Source organism: Nipponia nippon, unplaced genomic scaffold (genome assembly GCF_047370975.1).
Source record: "Nipponia nippon isolate SJK-2023a ecotype South Korea unplaced genomic scaffold, ASM4737097v1 scaffold_1, whole genome shotgun sequence".
In the NCBI taxonomy this organism is placed as follows: Eukaryota; Metazoa; Chordata; class Aves; order Pelecaniformes; family Threskiornithidae; genus Nipponia; species Nipponia nippon.
In genome coordinates, this window is record NW_028262290.1 from 143,469,039 (window position 1) to 143,495,231 (window position 26,193).

Here is a 26,193-nt window from a genome sequence, read left to right on the forward strand (position 1 = left end):
CATTATGGTGAGTGACTGACGGCCTTGCCTGAACAACAAAGGTCCACAGGGTACTTTTAGGAAAAGCTCTGCTAATAAAAACACACCTCATTTCTAGTGTGAGTTTGCCTAATTTCACCTTCCAGTGACTTTTGGTCATTATCAGTCTCAGTCGGCTAGTCTAAAGGACTTCCCACATAGGTTTTGCTCCATGTGCAGCTATGTGGATTTTATGATGAGGTAAGCACTTAGCTGCTCCATTAAACTGAACAGCTTGAGGCCCTGCAGTCCTTTCTAAGGTTTCTTAGGACTTAAATCTCCCCAGTTCTTGAACATGCTTGCTGAACTGTAGACACCAGAACTGGACCCTGTATCCCAAAGCTAAAACCAGCAATGGCGAAACTACCGGATTCACAATACACCCTGCCTGAATGTCCAAGCACCAACACCGAGACGTGGCTGATACTGGCTGGCAAAATCACAACATCCTCCCGTAAGCCTTGGGTTCTTGTGTCAGGGATTTTTACTCCTTGTTCAGGACCGAGATCAGGACTGGAAGGCTTAAATTTACCTCATTTGCCCTATTCGTTCATTGGAAAGCCTTTCTGCAACTTACTCTGTGACTTCAGAGTTCTTGAAAGCAAACACAAATGGTTTAAAAAAGTGACAATTTTATGCTCTTTTAAGACTTTGGGACATTTTTAGTTCTAAAAATTACTAAATTCCCACTTTGCTATTTAATATCTGCCAGTGCTACTATTGGAATAGAAGTGTTTCATCAGCATCTTGTGATACAACTCCATCACATTTTTTTCCCAAATACACACCAGACATATTTAGTGAATGTTTCTGCCCTTTTGCACTATCATTAGGTCTACTAATGCCACAAAATTATTGTTAAGATTCTATTTACTCCTTCTTACTATCCTTCACTGTTTCGGCTAAAGATTTTGCATTGTATTCCTTTTCTTTGTGTTTCTATAATTCTTGTTTCAGCTTAATGTTTGATATGTCAACTTACAGCTTCATAAATTTCTTTCATGTTTTATATTAGTTGTCATAAATTGTCTTCCATTCTCTCCTGTGCTAGCTGATTTTTTCAGCTGATGCAAACTTCTGTCTCAGGTGTGGGTTTGTGTCTTTTGGGGATCTACTAAAATGTTCTCAGTCTCCTGACTCATGTACAACAGGGAGGCCAGCCTCACGCATGCTTCTTCTCTTTAACTTGGAATGTATCAAATAATACACACTTTCCTCCCTCAAAAGCAAGTGGTATTTTTGGTTGAACCCTACACTCACTTGTAACAGATTCATTAGTGGTTTGATAAATAGAGCACAGAGTATATTCTCATACATTTAATTTTCCAATTACAATATATTAATTATTTCATTGTATGCTGAGGGTAAAATATCACTACTTTTTATTCTTTTTTCATGTGAATTTTAGTATGCACTATATAAGACAGTGGGTAGAGTCAATGTGTTATGAAACCACTTGCTTCAGTAAATTACATTCTATTTAAGTTAATACTACTTTATTAGTGATAAATATGTCTCATGCCCATAAAACACTACTTGGCATAAAATGATGAGAAAGCTACTACAAGCTATAGATGATGGTGGGAACGCATGCACTACACACACCCTTTTCAATGGCTTCATTAAAACATTCAGAAAAAGAATTGTAAATTGCACATGAAGCCAAAAACAGACACCAAAATGCAGCAAAAGAAGAGAGGCCCTTTGCACCTACAGTAACTTGTATTGATTTATACAAGGTAGGAGTCCCAAGATATTTGTATATGCTGGAACAGCTCTTAAAAATGATATAGAATTAATTTACAAAATACCTAAAGTATGGTCCTTCAGTGTTTTTATTCACATCTTCTACCCACTTAGCTACATTATATTCTCTTTTGAACCATGGGTTTAAATACCTGCAGAAAGCAATGGAAGGAACAGAGAAAGCAGAAGAACAAGAATAGAAAATCTGAGAACACACAGCACAAGCTTAGCAAGGATGTCTTCATCCCCAAAATGCAAGTGAATATGGCAAATAAATCAGTATGAATGTTGGGTGAGGACTAGGCAACGTGTACAACTGCATGAGAAAATCTGACCTACAACAAGACTCATATGTTTGATTAATATGGAAACTCTTTGGGATACATCATTCATTTAATGTCTTAAGGGTAAAATTCACTCCTATGCAGAGGGCCAGCATTAAGCTCATGGCTTGAACTCCTCTCATGATCTCAGAATAAGGATGAAGGGGCATTTTGGCTCCAATCCTGCAGTTTGCTTGTTAAAGACACACATTTGCACCCATCTAGAATAAATTGCAAGATAATAGCTTAATGAGCACAGAAATGTGGGCTTGGCCCTTTCTACAGGAATGAATTTAGGCCTCAGTGTGTTAAAAGGCTTGAATTGTTTGCCACTACAGTGGCAATTTTTACACTTATCTGCAAATAACCCTCTGATTTTTCAATGATCATTTAATTTGGTAGGACCACAAGAAGCTTTAATGGAGGTGGGCTGCAGAGTTATCTCACATTTTACAGAAGCAATCTTAATACCAAAACCACACTTTTTAGGAAAAAAGTCTGAGCTGCATACTCATATTAATTACATGAAAACTATGAAATAAAGACAGTGTTTACTTATCTGACAGTAATATTACCAGGGAAGAAGAAATTTTTTTTTTGTAACTGGTTTCTCTTAGCCCCCAGTAACAAGATTAGCGAATTCCTCCCCCTCTGTCATGTTAAGAAAAAAGGGCAATGTAGAAACAGGAGTCTGCCTGGTCCAATTTAAAGTCTGTTCTTGTTGTATAAGAATAGCAACAGTTTAACGGTTATTTGTGATCACCACCTTTATATAATAGAGACTAGCACACTCTGAAATAGGAAAAAAAATGTAGCCAAGGAAAAGGGAAAGAAAATTCCTCTTTAAGTTATTTTTTTGTATTTCTGGGCCAGTTCTCACCACCCTTGTTTACGACAGTGACTCCAGTGACCTCACACATGGGAACAGGCCTCGCAAGGGATTGCTCAGATGAGTAAAGGTTAGGCCAGATCATGTCGTGCAACCCCCACCATATTTCAAACCACGCTGATGACAAAAGCGGCAGCACTTTTTCGACTTCTTTTGCTCCTTTTTTGCTCTGGAACTTCTCCTCCCCGCCCCGCACAAGCACAGCCACAGCTCTCAGAAAGTACTCGCCCTCAGCCACAAGTGCTTCTAAGTAGCTTCCTCAGCTCGCTTATTTATCAGGAATCAGGAGTGCTTTATGCTTTCCAGCTTGGGGTCTTAGAGAAAGAAAATGTCAATAGTGGTAGAGCAGCAACAGATGAACCGCAAGTGAAGCAACAGGCTGACGCCAGCATCACCAGGAACTAATAAACTTCTGCTTTAATTGTAGGTGCGACTACACATTTTCTTGTACTTGCTGCAGTACTTTTGACTTGCGTTTTTTCATTGGAAAGGGTCTTTTGGTAACCATGAAACACTCCCAATCTGGCTTCCTGTATTAGAAAACAAAGTATAATGTGGTATCAAAGCACGCAGTTGTTCCACAACCGTGTTGCAGGGTTTCCTGGGTCTGGTTGTATTACAGACCATCGTTCACCACCTCAATTCATCTGTTACAAAAAGGTTAAACTTGAGTTACTGCAGACCACTACGTGATACCATTAGAAAGCTCTCAGGTTGATCTTCCTGGCCACCTGTTCATTAGCAATGGCCAGAATCCGCATTTTCTTTGAGTGAGAAATTCCGCTTTAAAACACAGGTGTCCTTACACGTAAGCCTATAGCTAGACCAACGGCTCGATTTGGCTTGTAGCGCAACATGCAACAAGGCAAAGACCTGGGCTCAAGAGTACTCGTACTCCTCAGGCTGGCGAGGAGGAAGGTTAGCTAGCGCTGCATCAGCAGGAGCACCTCCAAGCAGTCACGGTGTTTTGCCACAGTGAAACTACTGTATACTGAGGGAAGGGACTTTTCACGGGATAAAATGGCAGCCCAGAATGCAGGGGCAGGTGAGACTGACCTGTGATCCCGACTCCCTGTTTGGGGGTGGTCAGAACCCCCTGGGCTTATGCCTTGGGCCGGGATTTGGTGGGCGAGAGAAAGCCCAGGCTCAGATGCATGGGTTACCCTGCTGCAAAAAGACAATATATAATAGAAAGTCTAAGCCAAAGATGTTCGTATCAGTTATAACAACGAGGAAGACAAATGCTTATAGGAAAAGCAGTGCAAATTAACAAAGGTCAGAATCGCTATTTGGCAAAACACATATTCTCTGGGACCTGTTTTAACACAAGCTCCCAATTAAACTGTCAGCTTATTCAGAAAACTCTCATTATCATTCCTGGAAAACTCTAATTGATTTTAACAGAAAACTTGTTTTATCAGGCCATTTCATCAACCCCGTTTGTGAAAAAGCTGCAGAAACATTTGGCCTGTTGGCATTCCTTCTGTGTGAACTGAACCATCTGCCTTTAGTAAAGAACACAAATTTTGTTTTAAAACATCTAGAAACAACTAAAAACGTCCCAGAAGAGCTTTAGCAGTCTCCATGGAGCTATATCCTTAGCAGAAGCCTTGTTCATGTATCTGTTAGGTACAAGGGGTCACAGAAAGGCGTGAGCAGTACATTTTTCAGGAATTGCCCAATGTGCTTGCAACCCTCTGTCGGCGCTGCTCATGAGGGCTGCAGAGCTCAAACCTTGCTCAGTGCTTAAGAAATTTTGCTTAAATGATTAGTGGCACGAGTCTCTTATCTGGTGCTTGGCTGTATACCAAAAAAACCTTGGGCGTAATATGTGCAGTTACTGCAGACTCATGCATATGTCAAATACTTTTGTAGGCAACTGTACAAAAAAATTGAATTCTGCACAAGGTATGACACAAATGAACCCAATTTTCTAGTGGTTAACTTCACTGTCTCTACTACTAATAGGAGACCAACAGTGTTACCCCTTTTCTTCCATCTCAATAAGTATGCTTCATTGGACTCCCAGGGCCACACAGGTGGACTTTCCAGATGCCATCCACCATTTCAGAACAGATTTCAACATTCTTCTATGTTTCCCAGAAAAGGTAAGAAGGTAAATTTGTTTGGGAAAAGCCTCCATGTATTCTGAGGCACCCTCAAAGCAGCTGGCATTGCTTTTTGTTTTTCTAAATGAGTAAATGCTGGCTATGGTTAGATCATTCTCAGTTAAATTTTCTCTGCTCTCAAAGGAAGTTATCTCTCTAACCAGAGCCACTGTACGCCCTCGGCAATTCTCTCCGTTCCCCACCGAACTGGCACAGCATGTGGATCATTCAGTGGGAGCTCTCTCTCCAAGGGGTGACAGGCTTGCCAAGGAGACTCAGACAAGCCATGCGGTACTGTGCAATCCAGGACAGACCCCGTCAGGAGAAAGTGCATTTTCCTGCCCGGCAGGTCTCTCCCAGGAACACACACACTGTGCTTCACCCCTAGCAGGCTGCTGCACAGCCCTTGGGAAGTACAAGCCTCCTCTCTCTAGCACCAGGGCTGCTGCTGGGTTGAGAGACCATAACAAGCAGCAAGGAGGAAAGCAGAGAATTAGGTGGAATTTCAGGGGCACCTTTAACAGAGAAAAAAATTACCGGGAAAAAGATTGCCAGCTCACACTCTCTCTGTCTACCCACTTAGTTAGTGCTCCAAAGTTCTCAGAGCAAATGTATAATATACCAGCTGAGCAGTACAGAGGAAAAAATATGCCCATTGGGGTTTTTTGCTTTTACTGAAAACAATACTCTTCCCACGCAGTTATGGTTCACTCTAGGCTAAAAAGAGCTGATCTGGTTTCATTCTTTATGGACCAATTCAGCCGCAGTGTACAGCTCTGCTGAATGATAGAATAATGGTATCGTTAATTTGAACTTTTTTTTTTTTTTTTAACAGATTTTGTTTAAGAAATACAATTGGAAAATGAAGAAAAGCACAGGACAAGTTTCTACAGAATGTGCAATCTCATTGGTATTCTTGGCAGTTTGGACAGACTCATTTTGCTTTTATCAAACTGTCTCATGCAAAGAGAAAAGAAACAAGCAAAATAACGTTCCAGTAAGAGTTTACCAGCATGAAGACCAAGAGCACAGGGGCACTTGACAGATAAACTCCTCCAAGAGACCTGGGGCTAAAATTTCTGGTTCCATGTTGCCATTTTGACCATGCAGTGTTATAATTGCAATGCGCATCAAACCATTATTTCTGTAACTTGTAACAGAGGGTCTCCTCTATGAACCTTTCTGAGCCTACTCACCTCAAGACAGTGCACTGCAGGTGGAAGAAAAGTTTCAGAACAAACTCAAAATCCCCAAACCGAAGAAAGCAGGGCCCAGAGAGGAGTTAGCATTATTATTTTCCAGCAGGGTTGGTATCAAGCCCATTTGCCCATACAGGTGCAAAGTTAGTACTAATGATACAGGGAAAGGGCACTGTCATCGCCAGTATGGTCAAAGAAGGGGTCATTCCCGTGTGGCGTAAGTGCTGTAACAGCAGGCCAGTGCTTGACAAGCCCAGAGATTATGTTTCCAGCCATTCACCATTCATTCACAAAAGGAGCCTGAACCAGCAGGCTAAGTACATAAGAAAGGCTCTTTCCCTATGGGGAGCACTGCACACATGGGCTCATCAGTAAACGTAACCAATGAATCAATATAGAAAGCAATTCTAAGCCATACTGGAAAGGTCTGGGAATCAGTTACTTGGTAAGGACTCTCATTACCCATTTATTGCAGGGCTTACTCAAGACTGGCTGTTTCAGGCTTACAACAATAAACTTCAGGGTACTCTCAAAGCAGACAGGTATGTCTCCTAAAACCTTCAGGCAGGTACACAGAGATACAAATCTCTAACTCTGCAATAGCCCAAGCCAAGGTGAAGACAAGGGTAGGAAACAGGTTATCAGAAATTCAGTATTGAACCAGGATACACTCAGCAATGGCAGTTTACTGTAGACAAAAGCCTGCAGTGATGGTGCAGGCTGCCACCATCATTGGGAATTGCTATGGGAACGACTGTGAGAAAGCCTACATAAAAAAGAAAATTGATAGTTAATTTTTAAAGAATACATAAAAAGAGGTTGAAATACATTAGCTAAACCATTTACCAGATTATCAGTCAGCAATCAGAATGGGCCACAGAGCAAAAATGCAGCTGTCTACTTTTCAGTACTCTTAATCTCCATCTACAAAACACAAATATGAAAACTGTACTTTTTGGCTTTGCTTTTGTAAGTTCAGACTTACTCAGTTGAATTAGACCGTGGCCTAAATCTTTTGCCTCTGACTTTCTTTCTGTTTCCTCCTACATTACCTGAAAGAAATCAAAGGATAACAGATGGTAAAACAATTTGAAACTCACCTGCATCCCATGCCAAACTGTATTTTCTTTTTGCCTCCCCAGCAAAAGAGTCGTTACCTCATTAGCTTTAACCATTTAAAAGTCAGTCCCTCTTGATTTACCTCAGATCAGGTAAACTAGACACTTAGGTGATCCTTCTCTACTTTTTTCTGCAACTGTGCAGAGCAAAAAACTCCTTAATTTCAGCTTTCGTTTGAGAAAGTCAAGAAAAACACTAAACACTGCCTGATAAAATCACAGAAGCTGGCAAATGTGAATAGACTTCTTCCTCTTTTTCGTGTTAGCTCACACTGGAGGAATGGGAGAAATTGAATGTCGTTTCTATGTGCCAAAGCATTGTGCAAAAAAGGTACTTGAGTAGGGTGCTTCTAAATCCTAATTCCAGGTTAATAACAATTAGCACAATCTTAAGGAGTCATGCTGCTGTCCAAAGATCAGCCAAACTTTCAGCAGAGCGGCAATGGCTCAGAGGCTGGTATCCACTGTGGCCAGCACAGAGGTTCACTTACCTTGCCAAGAATTACTCCTAGGCCTCCCATTTTCACAAATGTCTGAAATATGTTTTGTGTCTGGGATCCTTTCACTCCAGGAATGAGATAATCCATTTGACCTGGAATAGGAGGGCTCAGATGCGGTTATTGTTAAGGGTATTGTCTCACATCAATGTTAGCTCAGTGGTTCAGAGTCACATTCCCGAGGCCAGTGACATAACATAGCCTAAGGTCTGTCTGCACTAGCACAGCATCCAGGATTTCTGGTTAAACCCTGCAGTTACACTTTGCCAGCTGTCCCTGCAGTGGTTTGGTGTGTCCACGTTCAAGAGCCAGGCTTCAGCACTGCTTTCTCCTGTGCCTATTGTGGAAAGCACAAACACCAGCACATACTGGATTTCCAGCTCTGCCCCAGTTCTTAGCTGGAAGATGCTCTTCCAACTGTGCTCGTCTCAAGGCGCTTTTTCCTCACATCCCACCTGCAGGCTGCCCATTCCCTCCTCGTGCTGTTGCAGTAAAGCTGGGACTGCTTCCCTCTACCCACTGTGACAAGTCTCAGTGGCCCAGGAGTCTGCGATGAACATCCTCCCACTCACAGCTGGTAGCTCCAGTGGCGGGGTAACTCTGTCTCATATTTGCTAATTTTGCATTATTATTCTATTTTTTCAGCTAGTCACTACAGTATATAATTTTAATGCCAAACTCAAATCCAAAACCAGTCTTTATATCTAGGTGTTTGGTGCAAACTAAAATTTTTCTTTCTTCTTGTATTCCCTCTAAGACCCAGAGATGTGTGTGGCCAGGTCCAACACATGGGGTTTTGCAACAGGCTCCCTCCTGTTGAACTAGAGCTGCTGCTCGGCTGTTTGCCATGAGATCTACAATTATTACCAAAAGAGAAGAAAACAAGAGGAAGTTGAAACCTGGTCAGAATAGATGGCTTATTTATTACAAAGAAGTTTTGCTTAGATCCTTTAGGATCTATTTCTGTAGTTTTTAAGTCTGAATACGCTTGCATTTTTCCGGCTCTGCTTTCCTTGGAGGGCAGGCATCTGACAGATGCTCTTCAGTTTCCAGAAGACCAGGCTAATCACAGCCACACTGAATTAAGTCCAGGGTTTCATGAATTCAAACTTGGTTACAGCATGAAAGGTCTGAAAACCAACAGATCCATTAACAGACTTTTTTTATAATTTTCTCCTCCTAATGATCTATTTTCAGGTTTAGGAGTGTCTTGCTATATACTGGTTGTGATGTTTGCTGTTTCATAATAGCAAGAGTTATCATAAAGTTCTCTCTTAATCCTTGAACACCCTAATACTAACACTTCATAGCGCTTTCCAGCATGGAGAAGCCCAGGCAGCTAATGGCCCAGTCACTCTGATGTCTCCCACGAGATGTCATCCATATCTGCACACAAAGCAAATTAAAACCAGCTTGAAAGTTAGGAAATAGCACTCTGGGCATTGAAATGGGAGGACTATGTCAGCTCCACCACAATGTTAATGGAGTATTTGTCAGACTTACTTTTCCAGACATTACAGTGGCACAACATACCTGAACTGGTGGTGGGGAACAACAAAACTCTCTAGTACAGACAGACCTTAGAAGCCATTAGCTTTTTGAAACGAATAATAAACAGAGACACATGAAAGAAATGAAGTATGAAAGGAAACACAGATACTGAATGAAAGAAGAAACACATTAAATGATATTCATTTTAAAACAAACTTTTTTTTCTTAACTAGTATTTGAACCTGCTTACACAAAGCTATGAAAACTTGCTTCCCCAAGACTTTTTTAAAAATTTTATCCAAATGAGAAAAGATTCTCCAACACAAACAGTGCATCATCATATATGATTAACGCTTGCTTCCTGAAAACAAATAATTTATCCACTCACAAATCTAAAAAGCTGAATTTAAAAATGATAAATAAATAATTAATTATACACTACTAGAGTTTTCTTAATAACACGTTCATTAGAACAGGTTGAATGAAGTTGCATATAGGATCAAGCTGCTATATCCAAATAGCAAATGTCACTGCGAATGTATCCCTTCCATACATTTCTCTTTACTTTCTTTGAAATAACAACAAAGAAAATGGCTTCATCAACTGCACAGTTACAGACTGCTCGGTGAGACAAGAATTGAGAATTGCAGTTTTCTTATGAAGCAGTTCAGGATTGTCTATCCCTCCTACAACAGTGCTTCTCATAAATTGTTTTAAAGTGTCAGCTGGAGATTTTCATAATTAAAGGATCTCTAACTGCAGAGGGATAGTGAGCATCATGACCTACTGACCTTAGCAATTACAAATGACTCTCAAGGCTTTTCAATGAATTTTCCGTTTTAAAATGTTGTTGAGTTTTTAAAGTAACTGGAACAATAACAGAATTAGTGAAATCTGATCAAGGGCAAAATCTAATGGCCTCCTTGGTTACTCGTAATAGCAAGCACAAAACTACAGAAAGTCTTTATAGAATTATTTTCTAAGATAACTTGGCGACTATTTATATACTAGTCTAGTAAGTGGAATAAAATGCAAGCACCATCATCCTTAATGTGAGACAGCAAGAATATTATCCAGAACTCCAGGTCAAGTCAGTGAATTAATGACGCTGACAAATAAAGATATAAAAATAACATTTACATTGAACAGTTTATGTTTATAACTATTATTGAAGCAAGGCAGTGTTCCTTTGCTTTGATTACATGACCATGATTTAAAAAATTGTGGTTCTTTTATTTAATTTTTTTTTGAGCCAGCAATTATTATTACAGTCTACTTGAAAACAATTCTCAAGCAGGGAGATGATGAAAATTTGATTAACCGAAAATTGGTTTACAATTGAAAACTTGTTTATTCTGGACTAGTTGTGATCATTAGCAGCTCAGGGCATGTGAGTAAAATCAGTAGTCAAAGCACAAAGGATGCTATTTCAAACATTCCACAAAGAAAGAAGAAAGACTCAAACCTGCTGCAAAACAATGAAATGTTCTGACTAATGGAATAATGGGTGATGGAACAGGTAGAAATCTGAAAATGCGACAGAAAAGCAGACCTCTTCTTAGAACTAGATGCAGAGTTTGTGCTGACTCCAGGAGGCATGTCGCTATAAAAAGAGTCGGCCTCTCCAGGCTTTTTTACATAATCTCCCTGGGGTATTTGTCTAAAGTATAATAAACATCGTAGAGTCAGAAAACATGACAGGCAGTAGCACGCACACAAACATGCACAAATATTAGTTTAAAAGAAAGAGGCAAGGATAGCGATCCTTGAGGAAACCTGTTAACCACACACAATAAGCCTATTAATAAATAATTCAACCATCTGAGAGAAAACTCCCACATGCTTCTGATATGTGCAGAAAAGTGGATAATGTGGTTTTGGTAAGGAAAAACAAGGAAAATTTCACTGATAAACTCTGATCACAATTTTCAAAGTGAATAGTTTGTGGTTCTTGAGACATCGGATAATCAAGTGCAGATATGTCAAATGGCTCATGGCGCTGGTTGCGAAAAGCACCCTCAGGCGCAGGACACGTACTGCAGCCTGAGCTGAATGCACGCCTGCATCAAAAAGGAGTTCAGGAAAAGTGAATGCTTTTTTCCTTCTGAGGTAGATGCTTTCCATTTAATTTTTGTGATCATTATTGAATTCAAAAATAGAAACTTATTGATTTGTTTAAACCTCAGGAGGAGAAAAACCTCCAGTTTAACTATTTTCTTGCACAGGGGAACTAACGCCAATGTCAGAGGTTCTCAGCTACTCCCAATTACCACAGTACACTCAATCTGCCAAGACACACAAAAATAATGCCACGCATATCTGACAATAGTTTATCCTTTTCTGGTACTAGAAGCTCGGTTATGGTGCATAAAACTATCTATGCATTAGAAAGTCCTAATCAAGTTATGCAAATTTATTGCAGATGGTGAATTCATTGCCAGCAGAAAAACTGCCATGCAAATATTGCAGCTACAGTTCCACCAAGTTGAAAAATCCTTCCTAGTACAAGTAGCTACTCTGAAAGTGGGCTATATCATAACGCCAGCAACTTAATTATCTATTCAGCCTTGCGCTTTCCAAGGCCTTTTTGCTTCAGTCTGCCCCTATTAAGATGCGCATTTATCAGAAGGTTTATTCACATTCAGATTGTGTCCAACTACAGACCTGGACTGGGCTCTCTTCATTCCATATCTGAATTTCTAAGGCTCCTAAAGTATTTAAAGTATATAATTATATGGCACATAGATCATTAGTATAACACAGTATTTCCACACTATTTCTTCTAGCATCTCTCAAGTCTTGGTTCTTGTCCCGTTCCTCGGCCGGTACATCGGTGTGTTCATAGTGGACTCAGTGTGGGCAGCTCTGCTCTCCAGGCTTCCTCCAGCAAACTGCCCTCTCGGGTACTCCATCAGAAATAACTTCTCCTGTGTAGCTGTGCCTGTTAAGCCACACTATCCCAGCTCACAGAATCCTTGCCAATTTGCTGTTTTTATTACTTTCAGTTTGCTCATTTCAGTTGCTTAGTACTACCAAATATCATTCCTTATGTAATGCTCAAAAATACCTCAATGGCTTGTTTTCATTGTTATTTAAGGAGTAATCATAAACAATTAAAAAAAAGGACACTCTGGACACTTTGATGGATGTCTGGTTTTTCCATTTATGAAACACTCTTTGTACATACCCAAAATTATTCTATTTAGAAGTCAGCCTACAGAACTTCATTTTCTGCATGAAGGAGATTTAGTTGCTAAATACCTCCATCATCTTCAAAATGATGGAGCCCTCCATCATCTTCAAAAGCCTCAGCTTATGCTGGTTTCCACTCTGCCCATGCCCACAGACACAGCTGCAGACTGATTGCATACTCACAGCTCTCTATCCATATACTAATTTCTGGAGATGAGGGAATTTGGAAAAGTTAGACTCTCTAATATTCCAATGCAAACATGCATGTGGCAGTCTCTTTCTGTATTTTGAGGTTTTGGCTGCTCTGTCCTCAGCCAACACTGATACACCCACAGTAGACTGACTTGATGGCCATGTTAGTCTGTGCTTACAGATACATCGCATGCCACTAAGCAGCACCAAACCCCGAAATTCTGCCTGCCTTGTGCCAGGTGACATCTCCTACCCACCAACCCCTCCATAAGGCTTGACTTCAATGGCTTTGCCTTTTTCGTAGAATCATAGAATCACAGAATCATAGAATGCTTTGGGATGGAAGGGACCTTTAAAGGTCATCTAGTCCATCCCCTCTGCAATGGGCAGGGACATCTTCAACTAGACCAGGTTGCTCAGAGCCCCATCCAGCCTGGCCTTGAATGTTTCCAAGGATGGGGCATCTACCACCTCTCTGGGCAACCCGTTCCAGTGTTTCACCACCCTCATCATGGAAAATTTTTCCCATTACTGTTCCTGCCACCTGTCTGACCTTGTAGTATGCAACCAGCACTTGGCAGAGCTCTTCTGCTTTCTGCAAGTATTTTGAGCCTGGCAGAGAAAGCGCTACACAGGTAGTGGAAATGGAGAACAAGCACAATGGGTAGCGGCAACAAACATAACAGCAGCTGGGACCAGGAGGCGGTGATACAGGCAGAAAACAGGGGAATTTGAGAAACCCTCTTATCTGTGGGGGACTGGGAGAGGAAGGAGTCAACTCCTTCCCAGAAGACCCATCTGCCAGGCAGATGACTGATCAAAGGAAGGTGGTCTTCCAGGAGCCAAACCCCAGTCACAAGGAACTGTTTGGGTTTTGGCCACAAGCTTAAAAGGGTAAAAGCTCAGCCCTGTGCTGAAGATGGTACCATGCTTTAGCTACAAATCAATCGAGAAGGGTGGTGGGAAAGAATGGGCTTTTCATTTGCACAGTAATTTAACTGCATTGTATTTTTAACTGCAAAGAGGCTCCAGGAATGAATTTGTCTCAAAAGGCTCCTGAACATCATGTTAATATTAATTATTCAATTCTCAGCCTCCCAAGAACACTTTCATCTCTAATAGCAGATTTTCAGTCTCTCTTATTGGAAATATTCTCCTGTTTTCCTAAATAAAATAGGCTATCTCAGAAGTAAACATTATTTTTGCTACTGAGTCCAGTGAAATCAGGATTTCAAGCAATGCATTTATAGAATAAATACCAATTTCAAGCAAATATTGTTTAAAATATGATATTCCATCATCATCTTTATAGAAAATACAGTGATCTCTGTATTTTCTTTATAGTATGTAAACGAGCAAGAGAGAAGAAAAGCTCTTTTCAGAGCTTTCTAAGACACATTTCATTACTTTTATCACATACCTCTGTCTTCTGTAGTTTCTTTCCATACAAAGAGAAGAGAAAGAAAGAAGAATGAGTTATCAGTATGCAGGTATACATGGTCAGTAAGACAAAAAAAAAACGTAAAGAGAAAAGCAATGTATGCAGAATGAACTTTTTGCTCAAAATATTTCCACAGAAAACACTTCTGAAATAAACATAAACATACTAAATCAGAATAAACATGGAAAATATATTCATATCCATGGCTAAAGTCAGCGCTGAGTTGGAGGTGCAGTTCATGATGAGTTTAAGTCTATTCACTGTGAAGCTGCTAGTGAAAGGTGCACTCTTGCCCTCCACCTCCAAAAACTAATCCCACTGGCTAGGTGTGATCTCAAAATGAGCCCTTAGCTTTTGGAGGTGTACTCAAAATAGAAGTCCAGATTTTCAGATACTGCCAGAAGCTGAGGGTGATATTCCAAGACAGCATAACCTATCCTTTTACTATCCGAATCTTCACGCTTTTTTCCAACTGCTTTTGTTACGTATTTCTGAGCTGCCCTCAGCCTACCTCGGTCTAACAAACCAGCAGGGGATGTGCCAGTTTGTCACGCCAAACCACTGGGGCCGTGTCCCAGCTCCAGCGCTTCCTGCAGCTGCACCTGCCCTGCCCTCCAAGCACACCAAGGACCCGTGGAAGAAGGACTTCAAGAGCCAGTCTCATCCAAACACAGGTGACAAAGTAAGTACCTTGAATCTTTCTTTAATACATGCAAAAAACTAACCCCCCTCCCCGTTTTTAGAAGAAATTCACAAAAGGAGAAAACCTGAAAAAGATCAGTCAGGCTAAAATAATCCATTTTGCCTTTCAGTGAGTGGAACGCTGACAGCTCTACACCAGGAGAGAACTTGGACTTTTTTTGCAAATTACTCTCTCTTAACGAAAAACATGCCTGAATTAATTTCAGGTTAAGCTGACTGACTATAAGTATCTGTTTAAGGAATCCTACAGTTAAATGCCTTACTGACTGACCAAATGCTAATTTGCTAAATTTACTAAATCATAATCTGATTGTCTACAAAAAAAAGGAAAAGAAATAACTAAATGAGAAATAAATTTCAAACCTGGATCAAGCTCTCCAAAACCACACACACATGTAAGAATTGCTTTAAAAATGCTAATACTATAAAAATGTCACTGTATAAACATAGTACAATTTGGATTTTTTAGATTATGTTTGAATTGTTCTTTTCATAACATAATCAGCTATTAGATGAAATAAACATGTTTTTAACTGTATTAAGAAGAACACAATTTACTTACTTGTAACCCCAACCAGTTATTCCTAAAACGAGAGCCAACACTAAAATGGTGCCAGCAATAGCCCCTATTATTATATTTGTGCTAACAACACCTGGAAACACAAGAAAGGGAAAAATATACAGGGTTTTAGGAAAAAAATATACAGAAACAGTAAATGCACTGTATTTCAAAAACCTGCTTTGACAACTTGCACTAGGCTGATTAATTGTAACCAGTGATATAATCCTGAAGTACACCATGGACATAAGAAGAACATTTGTAAATCAAGCTTTGACCTCTGGGTCCATTTCCCTTAACTGAACATTTGCTATATGGGAAAGTTGTGCCAGATATGCCAGTATAATGTTATCAATATTAAACTGCTGTAGCTTACATCCTTATAAACTACCTGGCAAATACATGCTTACATTGGAATAAATGTGACTTTTTTGTTTGTTTTTGCTCAAATCCCTTCCATAGCTGACTAAACTAACCATTCTGAAAGATGGTAAAACTGCCCCCACACAAGGATTTATAAATAAAAACATTTACATCCTCATTTTTCCACAATATATCTTTCTCTTGTATGCAAGCCTAAAGATGAATAAAAACTTCCACTCAAAAAATGTAAAAGCCTAAAATTTGTGTGCCAACATTCTGCATACTGGCCATGTAATAAAAAATTGACTCTACAAATAAAAACCAGTCATGTAAGCAACATCACCTTTCCATGTAGATATGGAAAGTCCCAGTAACTTTTTGCTTGTCCTAATCTATCAATATAATTAATAAGGCTACTCAGATGATTGGGACAAGCAAGGTACAACTGGACACACTGGTTATCAGTCCTGAGAGGTGTACTGAGTGTTTGTAAGCAGCACCGCTCACATCCAGCCCCAGGTCTGAAACCTCATTCACAGACACTGGGAGGAAGGGAAGGCAATGAGGCTCTTAATGGTGCACCATGTTGTATGCTAACTGAAAGAGTAGGAGATCTAGTTTTGCTTAATAAACTCTCCTCATATCAAAGCTTTTCCAGTTATCGGTAAAAATTATAACAACGTACCTTTATTGATGGCATCTTTATCAAAAAATATATCATCTTTGATGCGAAAACTGCAGTCATCTCCTCCCCAGAATCGGTCACAGACACACTTTATTTCATTGCTACAAACCTGCAGCCAAAAGTGTAGCTCAGAATACAATCATAAAATTAATCTATTCCTGTAATTAATACCTACATTATAGTTACAGTCATATAGCTCTGATTTTGACTGCCTGCGAAATTTTGCAAAACATTTTTAATATACAGCAATCTTTAATTTATATGTTAGACATAAATGTATTAAATGTATTATTATACTTTATACATAAATATATGTAATATGTATTAAGTACCTTAATATATTTTAATGTAATATGTACTTAATAGAGCCATTTATAATTGCTTTGGGAGACTCTGAACCTCAATGATTTTATTTTTTCAAAATATGATGAAGTGGTTAATTTCAGATAAAAAAAGGAGTTTTAATGCAGTGTAAAAGACAAAAGATGTTATGAGAGAACAACTCCTTTGATCTCAGCTCAGCCGTAAGGACCTGGACACTGTTTCAAACTGCGTGAGGGACTAAGGGACTCTCCAGGACCACAGCAAAGCCATAGGCTGTGCACCGAGCAAAGAAGCTGCCACTAGCGAAGAGCCACCTCACTGCCCTCTTCTCTAGAGCAACGTAACTCTCAGCCAACAAAATCTGATGACTTTGTGAACCTTCTTGGCTGTTGACATAATACAGAGGGAATTAAAAAGAGCATCTGGAAGAACAGAGACCCAAGTTTCTCAGTTCTTAAACCTTTATATTCTCCAGTACATTGCCTGAGGAAATACCAAGTTATCAGAAGTTGTAGCAAAATAATCGATAGATAAAATTTTTGCAAAACTAATACGTACTTACTGTGACTCATTGTTTAAGATGCCTTGACTGGTGTGCATTATGTTTATTTACATGCCTCATCCCCCTTTCCTTTTCAAAAGCTTCTCCAGTATAAAGACTTCTAGTCACGCTGCTGGCTTCCTGAAAGGTCTAGCTAGTACACTACACAACACCAGATACTCAGCAAAAGCAGAAAAAAGGATTAAAGAGTACAAGAACATACACCATGTCCTGAACAAATTTGGCTGTCTGTGGTGCCTGGGCAGGTACTGAAGTTGAAGGCCTCGGTGGGGAGGCAGCGATGCTCAAGGCACACCATGTTTGGCCCACACGGTGTCCCGTTCTCCACATAGCCCAGGTCCGTCTCCTCATCAAGCTTCACATGGCCGCCACTGCAAGACAACCAAGAGGACCCCAGAGACTTGTGCTGTGATTAGATGAGACTGCTTGAGAAATTGGGTTCTGGGCTGCTGCCTTCATTTCTGTCTGCGTTATACGATGCCCAGGACCAGAAAAGATTTAAGTATTGGCTTATTTACCTCACTGGCCCTAACATGAAACAAACCAAAGCGCAGTATATCTACATCAAACAAATGTAATGGTGAAAACAAAGACCATTTTTCCTGTGTAAGACCTAGTTTTGGATAAAACACTGAGTTTACTTGTGTAGGACTTTGTTTCATCTTACAGTTGTGTGAAACTATGAGAACACACCAGGTCTATAATTGGGTTTCAGCTAACATATGGCAAGATATTAAGCTGCCAGATAGCTTTGGCAATGCAGGCATATGTCTAAGTATTTTGAGTACATTAAGTACTTCGCAAACATTAAAGAATGTAAAATCAAGAGGCCAGAGAAGAGCATTATGTCTCTACAGGTAAAATTAACTACCGCACAGAAGGGGCTGCAAAACAGCTGTGCTCCCCACATGCAGTCAAGTTCCTGAAGCTTAACAAAAGTTGAGCTAGAATAACAGTTCTGTGTTAATAGGAAAAAAAAAATAATGGAAACAGTTGTTCTCCACTTAGAAATGAGAAAGATGCTTTTCCATGCAATATGGATATTGACTGTCTCTGTTCTGTTTTCAGGATTGTCAATTACCTGCAATTGTAGACTTTTCCAAACTGCAAGATTGACGACGTGATTTCACCATCAAGTTCTCCAAGTCTGGGCACACTGGATATATTGGAGCACAGAAGGTATCCACAAAGCACATCCCTGCATTGAGAGAATAAACAGATACTCACTGAAAAGAAAATTCAGTGAAAACAGATGATCAAAAAAATGTGGGGTTTTTTTCACTTGCTTTGTAACATGTTTGTTATTCCTTGCTTTTCTCCCACTGACAGTAACTCCCATAAATAATGTCTTGTTTCCCAAGAAAATTATTCTCCTTGGAGCTTAGACTGGGAAAAGAGTCTTTTTTAAGATTTATTATCAAAAATGCTCTGAGTAATAGCAAGCAGGGAGCTGTCAAGAACAAACCACATCAAACTGATTTATTATCCTATTAAGATACCATAACTGTCCTGTAGAAGAGAAGCAGTAGATATTGGCTTTGAACAAACTCTCATATGACACATATGTAAGGGAACTAGAGACACCAAGTTTAATTCAGCTCTTGAAGGGACTTTACAACTCATGTGCGGAGACTTGTGCACTGTCTGGCCTCTCCCATATTACTGAGTATTTTTTACTCATTAATTTATAGCGGAAAAAAAGTAAGGTTAGAAAGGTGGGAAAGGACATTAGTTCACCTGTAGGCAGGACTAGAATTCAAATGGCATTGACAGAATGGAGAACTCATCTGAAAAACCAGGGTGCAGTTTAATGAGGACTGGCAAAAGGTTCAGAAATAGGCAGAAATAATCAACTGCATAAACACAGAATGTGAAACAATGGTTTAGGCAGCAACATGCAGGAAAAGATGTGGAGGGTTACAATACAATGAAAACTGAACACGACTTAGCAATGCAATGGCACGGCATAAAAGGTGAACACCACACAGAGACATGAAACCACAGGCTGCTCTCCTCTGCACTGCTAAGCTTCACCAAGAGTACTAGGACTACTTTTGGTCCAAGTGCTCCCAAAGCTCAGATGGTGCTCTCTTGACAGAGATCATCATCTCTCAACACTCCTCTCCCTCCAGAATTTCCTGCACTAAGGTCTGCAGAAGAAGGCCAGGAGAAGTCTGTTCTGTACAGAGGCTTTTTGAGCCTCTTCGTGCCAGTTAAAGAACTGGATCAGGGATAAAAACCTCATACCAGTTGTTTTCTAAATGTATCAACTTACTGTTTATTGCACTGTATCCAAGAGTCCTTGTCTCTTCCACAGTTTCCTTTCTCAGTCCCTTCAATATTCAGCTTCTCATAGCAGTACCTGTCAGCAGCTGTCACTTCTAAAAACAGAAACAAATATCTTCTAAGATGATGAAGACTTTGAAAAGCCACGTCCTGGGACCCTACAGTACCAGTGGTGTGCAGGTGGCCTGTGAAACTCTGCACAGTGTTCTCAATGAAAAGTTTTATGTTGGCACCACAGGACTGTTTTAAGATTTTGTTCAGGTGGACCAGGGTTTATTGGTCCAAAATGTCCAGAAGCCATGGAAATAAATCAGTAAATATGAGTACAGTTATTAATGAGAAGCTAAACCTAAGACTTTGGAATAATCACCAGTAAGTTAACCAACACTAGAGAAAGAGCTGGAAAAGAGGATGGAAAGACAAAATGAGGAGGGAAGAGGGGGACAGACATACAGTCCTAGCTGTTTTTAATGGTTCTGAATATGTCTCTTCCACAATTTTTCTCAGCTAAGATAATCTTTCAAGCCACATGAATGACAACCAACTTAGAAACAATAACATTCACTCACTTTCACCCCAGATATATTTACACTGCCTGTCCCTGGTTTTACATCTTCCTCCAAAACAAATACCCTAGAAAGAAAGAAAAGATACAGATAAAGTTTCAAATAACTTGATTTTCCAAAATATGTATTTGTTTAATATACAGATTTGTCACATGCTTTCTATTGAGCCAACTAACATGTGATTCTACTTTCTGTTCATTTAAATGCTTAGCTCCAAAATATAACTAGCACCCAAAACTCAGGAATGCCAGCAGAACTGTCCCAGGTGACTTCTAAAGATCTTACATCAAAATCTATAAAAAGCAATCTATAAAAGCAGAAACAATGTAAAACAAATTGACGTGCTGATTACCTGCTTGTTATCACACGAATATCCATCCATTTTATGAATATTGGGAGAACACTATAGAAAGAGAAAATAACTAATAGATCATAGATCAGACAAGCATGGAAGCAAAGCATACAACAGATGTCATATGGAAAATTATTTCAGTATCATGCTGTTTTTTTCAGTATCAGCAGGTTTGATACAATTTTTATACACCTTACTATACAAAATGGTAACATTCATAGTGATTGAGAGACTACAGGTGGTTTTTTTCATCTCTTGGACAGAAGATATAAAAATCACCTGACTGGAATTTCCTGTGCAGTTCTCTGCAATATCACAATCATTCACTGCTTCTCGGCACAAAACTCCTTTAGGTTCAAACTGAAAAGAAGGACAGAAAATTAGTGTCTTGATTCCTCCATATCTTGCCTTAAATGCAATGCTTTCTTAGAGTTTTAACCAAAATAAAAAAATGAAAATTTTCACATGCTGACTGAAGTGGGAAGACTTTCCTTTCCCTGGTGCAGACATTGCACCTGTCAAGCCACCGGCCATTTGCTGGTGCAAGGGGTACCACTCTCTGAGGCACCCCCTCCTGAGTGCACTGAGCGTGGGGACGTGCAGGGTAAGTGCTCTCACAGGACACAGGACCCTGGCGTTTATCAAATCAACACTGCAGTGGCTTGCAGCATTATCTTGACCAGGTCATTGCACCTTTTTGTGACTATTTTACTCTTCTTTATAAAACAAGAGAGTGATCCTGACCTTCTTTCTAGGGATGAAGAACACTGCAAAGCTCTAGGTATAAACACCATGGTTATTAAAATGCTCCATTGTAGAACAGAAACTATTAATAAATGTATTGAATTCTGTATAGTTTGACACCATTTTCTACATGACCAGATACTTAACAACGAAAAATGTATCAGTGACCTAACGTGCGCTTTTTGGTTAAGGACTTCTGTGCTAACTCTCAAGACCTGTAAAAGCAGAAAGACATCTCATTAGTGGCAATTGTTAGTGCAGACCCCTTATTTTCCCTGAAAGGCTTCTTAAGTCTGTGATATCCAGTTCATTTCACAGCTCTGTGACTTTTTTTCTGGATCTGCATGCACATACATTTTTTCAGGGACAACTGCTAACTCCACAGCTGGTGTGAAGGGGCACACATCAGTGGAAGAGCTAGACACTGGTACTTTCTCAGCCTTCAGTTTATCTTTCCCCTACCAGTCTCTGGAAAAATGCAGACAGACAGGAATGTTGTCAGAGATGCTACAGATGCTGGGATGTACACCCACCACGTTTTGCTTGCAATCACTCCTGCTTTCAGGCTGGGTATTACAGGGGAAGGTACCCAAGTTTGGGAACTGTTATATATGGTCTTTTGAGTTGTCTTGATTAACACCTCCTAGGGACATGCGTTTTGCAAAATTCTGCCCTTCCCTTCACTGGCTCACCCTCACCACTCTGTATGTAGATAAACCCTTGTCTCATTTGCAAAAATAATGTAGGTACACAGAAGCTTAATTTTTTTCTGAGAGTCTTTAGTATGGTGCCTATGTGACTTGGATACTTGAACAAAATTCACCCACGCTGGCAATCTGCTAATCTTTATATTATATTAAAAAAAAAGGAACGTGCTTAGGGAAATGTGATCTCTTTCAGCATAACCTGTGCTTTTTCTTTTTTTAACACTAGGATGAGCACAAAGTCAAGAACATGGTCCACAGTTATTACTAATGTTCCTCCTAAGGAAATTAAATGCTCAAATGCCCACAGAGGAAGATAAAAATATCACACATAGTACACCACAGTTTTAATAACATTAATAATTATCATTATTACTAAATGAATATAAACAACTATTTGAAGTCATATTTAGCTGGGGTCCCTTACAGCCAAGATCTAGATAAACCTCCTTTTACTATTTACTGGTGTATCAGGAAGAGCACCTTATAGTTTACACAGGGCTTGATTCCCTTTACGCAATGGGATTTCAGTCAGTCCAAACATAAGGACACATAGGCAGACCTACCTAAAACTGAAGTCAAGTGTCTTTTAGATGAACCTTCTGAACAATTCTGCTAGCTGAGGGTTGGTTTGTTTTGGTTTTTTTTTTTTTACTATATCCTTCTCTCGGGCCTCTGTGGTATGATTTTCCCATTCAGTCTCATGGGTCAAATCCAGAACATGTAAGGCAGTGGGAGCAGCACATGGGTAAGGATGTGCATGTTTCAACAAGCACATCTAATAAAACATCATGGAACTTCAACATGATTCAAACTTGTCTGAAACTGGAAGGCTTTAATTCACCTCTGCATTTGATCCCGATCCCTGCCCCAAGAAGCCCAGACTAAAAGACAGAGAATAGCCCCAGACAAACCAGTTTTCAGCCAATTTTAAAAGGCAAGCTTTCAGAAAAGGAAATGCAAGGTCTGCAAGGAAAAAGACATGCTGTGGTGCCTGTAGCCACCTGGATGCATTACTGTCCGGACGCTGCAGTGAAGGTCACTGCCCTTACCCGGCACTTCCGACAGCAAAGCCCGTTGCTGCACTGGGAACCTGCCGTCAGGGTGCAAGTATTGCAGCACTCTCCTCCTTCGCTGGCACACTCCTGAGGAACACACACACTTATAACAGAATACATGGGAAAAGCAGATGAGCCCCAAGCTCTCTTACTACTTCTCGTCTTAGTGTGCTACCTGAACAGATTTTTAACCAGGCTTTTAGGCACCTGGAGGCAGAAAAAAAAGCATGCCCTGTTGGATATGAAGCTCCTGCACAGTTGTTTGCTATGCAATATAGGACTAGTTTTCCTAACTTCACAGTGTCAAATCATTAAATACTGACATTTTAGCACTGACATTTTAGCACTGACCAGAGTCATGTTCCCATCTATGAAAATACTTTCTTTAACATCTTTTAAGGCCTGATTCTGCACAGGCTATTGCTATTACTCTTCAGAATTTATGCAGTGATACAATAAAAAAGCTGGGCCACATGGTGTTAAACATGATGAAAAAAGGTAAGAAATGATGAATCCCTTGCCACAGGACCTTAACATTGCCTGTCTTCCTCCACTTAAAGTCAATGGCAGTGACGGCCAGCACCGTGTCCTGGAGAATCTAGTTGCTAATTTAAAGTGTGTTGCACTTACCGCTATCGTCCCACAGTCACATTCTTCTCCATCTTCCACAAAGCCATTGCCACATTCTGGAGGATCCAGAAGCTGCAGGGCAAAATCAGAAATCAAAGAGCATGTCTCTCCTAAGTGAATCATTGTCATATTTATTCTCTACAACATGTTTTTTTAGCTAGCACTCCAAATGCATTAACCAAAACACAGTACCCAAAACTCAGGAAGAAGCAGACTAGAAACAACACAAATGAAATGTGAGAGAATGAACAATGCTGTGAATTAATTCAGCAATACTGCAGAGTCACATGGTGTCTTCTGTGCGAGACTGCCATTTTTACAGCAGATTCAGTTTGAGCAGAAGCCACAATCAAAACCAAAAGGTCTGACAATAAAAGAAAAAATTTAAAACAATATGACATTTTCATAATCAATCATCACAGGGGTTGCAACTGCTGTTGTTCTGGAATTCAAGTGATGAGAGCTGTGTCCTCGTTTGACACCTGCATAATACCTTCAGAAGGAATAGCCATAAAAAATTGTCCTTTGGGGGCACATGGCTCAGAAATGCAGGGAGAAAGGTTGGGTTTCTTTGTCAGTTTTTGTTGCAGTCAGATGCTTTTTTCTTCCCTTTTTCTCTACCACAGTTGGGAACCTTCAGCAGTTTTCCATAAGCACATGTCACAGGCAGATGAGAAAGCATAGCTGGTGAGGCTTCCTCCCCTTCCCTTCAGCCTCCCCACTAAACTGTAACTTAAAATGTCTAAATCTGTATATTTGTACTAGTACTTTCCTTTCCCAGAGACAAGATTTGTTCAGCATCTTTCACATAGGACCCATGCTATGTTATCTTTCAATGGACACCTATAGTCTGCTCTTTCCAGTTTCATTGTTTCTGTTTTCCTAAAATTTGTAGAGGTAATTCTTCAAAAAGAAAATATTTTTTTCTTTGGGCATAACAAAACATAAGATACTTTTATTACATAAATAAGAATGCATATAAGTGTGTCACCAAGACTAAAATTTTGCAGATTGTCCTCCGAGTTCTCCAATTAAACTAGGATCGTTCCAGAAACCACTCTGCTTACGAGCCATCTGCACAAGTACCACACTCATGCTGTACAGTGCATTTTTCTATGGCTGCTGCCTTTCTGCCGGTAGCCCACAGGATGGAGCATCATCCCACGTACTTCACTGTGCCACAGACAAGCCTGAGGCTTGTGGTACAGGCTGAGGTGCTATTATTAGATCCCCCTATTGAAATGGAAATTTGACTGCAGCATGAAATGCATATGTAGAATGTTACATTAAATGTAAGCAAGCAATTATCTTTTAGAATTATTACAGAGTTGTTAAAACTGCTTGTTTCCTACATATTTTTCCAGACATAACTTCTTCAGTATCTCTAGGTGTGCTGCACAATACAGGTAAGTAGATGGTAGTAAAAGAGGGTTCTGCCTTAAAACATTGGGCCAATTTGCTGCAGTACATAGGGACAGTTAAATATGAAATAGAAGAGAAAAAACATGAAAAGCAAATTGGGTAACTTTTCCCAAAAAGTCATATAATTCATCCAGTCATTTGAAAAGAGCATATGCTCAATCTGCTCCAGCAGTCATTGATGTAATTTTTGGGATCACAGTTGATCTTACAGTGGAGCACTGTTGAACACTGCACCTTGTCACATCAGTTTTCCTTTATCTAATATTTCTTGAAAAGCAAAAGTACGTCTGTGTTTCACCACCTTTGCTAGGAAACACATGTCTTTGACAGCCTTGTGAATTTGACAGACATCCATTGACAATAACTTTAAACCAACCCTAACAACAATACATACAAGAGTCTAAATCACCCTGGCTTCCACATCTAACTTTCATATTTCCACGTGCCATTAGAAAAAATTGTAAATGCTGCCAATCTAAATTGAGATGAGAGTAACTGTTTTTTTTCCAAGTGACAGATGTGTAAATTAACATAATCGCTAAAGCAAGCCCAAATAAGACACATTACGCTATGGAAGCAATTCACTTAGCAAAGAAATAAAACCACAAATATTTCTCTCGACCTTTAATGAGATGGGAAAAGTCAAACTTCTAAAATGCAGGTGCATTTTAAAGAATGAGAAATCTTACATCTTATTAACGAATTACAGTGCTTTCTCTCCACTTTTAATAATACATTCTTCCATGAAAAGGAGACCTTTGAGAGATAAGCAGACTCAGCTTATCCAGATTTGATGCCTTCTCTTATGCTCACTAAGATTTATTGAAATTCTGTAGTTGTCGGAACACGCACTTTTTCTCAGCCGCTCCAGGAGGAAGGTGCATCACTCCAGAACTGACGTTCTCTTTTACATGTGTGACTACCTCAGCTACCAAGTCTTTTTCCACATTAGACTGTCTTTCTGTCTTAGCCTCTTTGGTTGTTGAAAGATAGACATTAAACAGAGGATAACATTAATTATA

At 39.8% G+C, this 26,193-nt stretch overlaps 1 protein-coding gene across 7 annotated transcripts in view; it reads right to left on the bottom strand.

Annotated features, from left to right (window-relative positions):
* The window catches only part of ADAM22 (ADAM metallopeptidase domain 22), a 140,814-nt gene that overhangs the window by 14,275 nt on the left and 100,346 nt on the right, over positions 1 to 26,193 (bottom strand). Inside the window, exons 16-31 of one of the 7 annotated variants that reach the window (XM_087775587.1) lie at positions 23,750 to 23,821; positions 23,114 to 23,206; positions 20,893 to 20,973; positions 20,614 to 20,664; positions 20,265 to 20,328; positions 19,685 to 19,790; positions 18,491 to 18,607; positions 17,612 to 17,780; positions 16,524 to 16,632; positions 15,479 to 15,569; positions 14,194 to 14,211; positions 10,942 to 11,049; positions 7,893 to 7,993; positions 7,269 to 7,335; positions 4,033 to 4,143; positions 1,830 to 1,916 (exon numbers count right to left, since the gene is read on the bottom strand). In XM_087775587.1, the coding sequence (XP_087631713.1) occupies positions 1,830 to 1,916; positions 4,033 to 4,143; positions 7,269 to 7,335; positions 7,893 to 7,993; positions 10,942 to 11,049; positions 14,194 to 14,211; positions 15,479 to 15,569; positions 16,524 to 16,632; positions 17,612 to 17,780; positions 18,491 to 18,607; positions 19,685 to 19,790; positions 20,265 to 20,328; positions 20,614 to 20,664; positions 20,893 to 20,973; positions 23,114 to 23,206; positions 23,750 to 23,821 (1,445 nt within the window). Of the gene's footprint in view, positions 1 to 1,829; positions 1,917 to 4,032; positions 4,144 to 7,264; positions 7,336 to 7,892; positions 7,994 to 10,941; positions 11,050 to 14,193; positions 14,212 to 15,478; positions 15,570 to 16,523; positions 16,633 to 17,611; positions 17,781 to 18,490; positions 18,608 to 19,684; positions 19,791 to 20,264; positions 20,329 to 20,613; positions 20,665 to 20,892; positions 20,974 to 23,113; positions 23,207 to 23,749; positions 23,822 to 26,193 lie in introns of those variants that run through there. The other 6 variants (XM_087775534.1, XM_087775550.1, XM_087775541.1 and 3 more) reach the window with 6 other exon arrangements.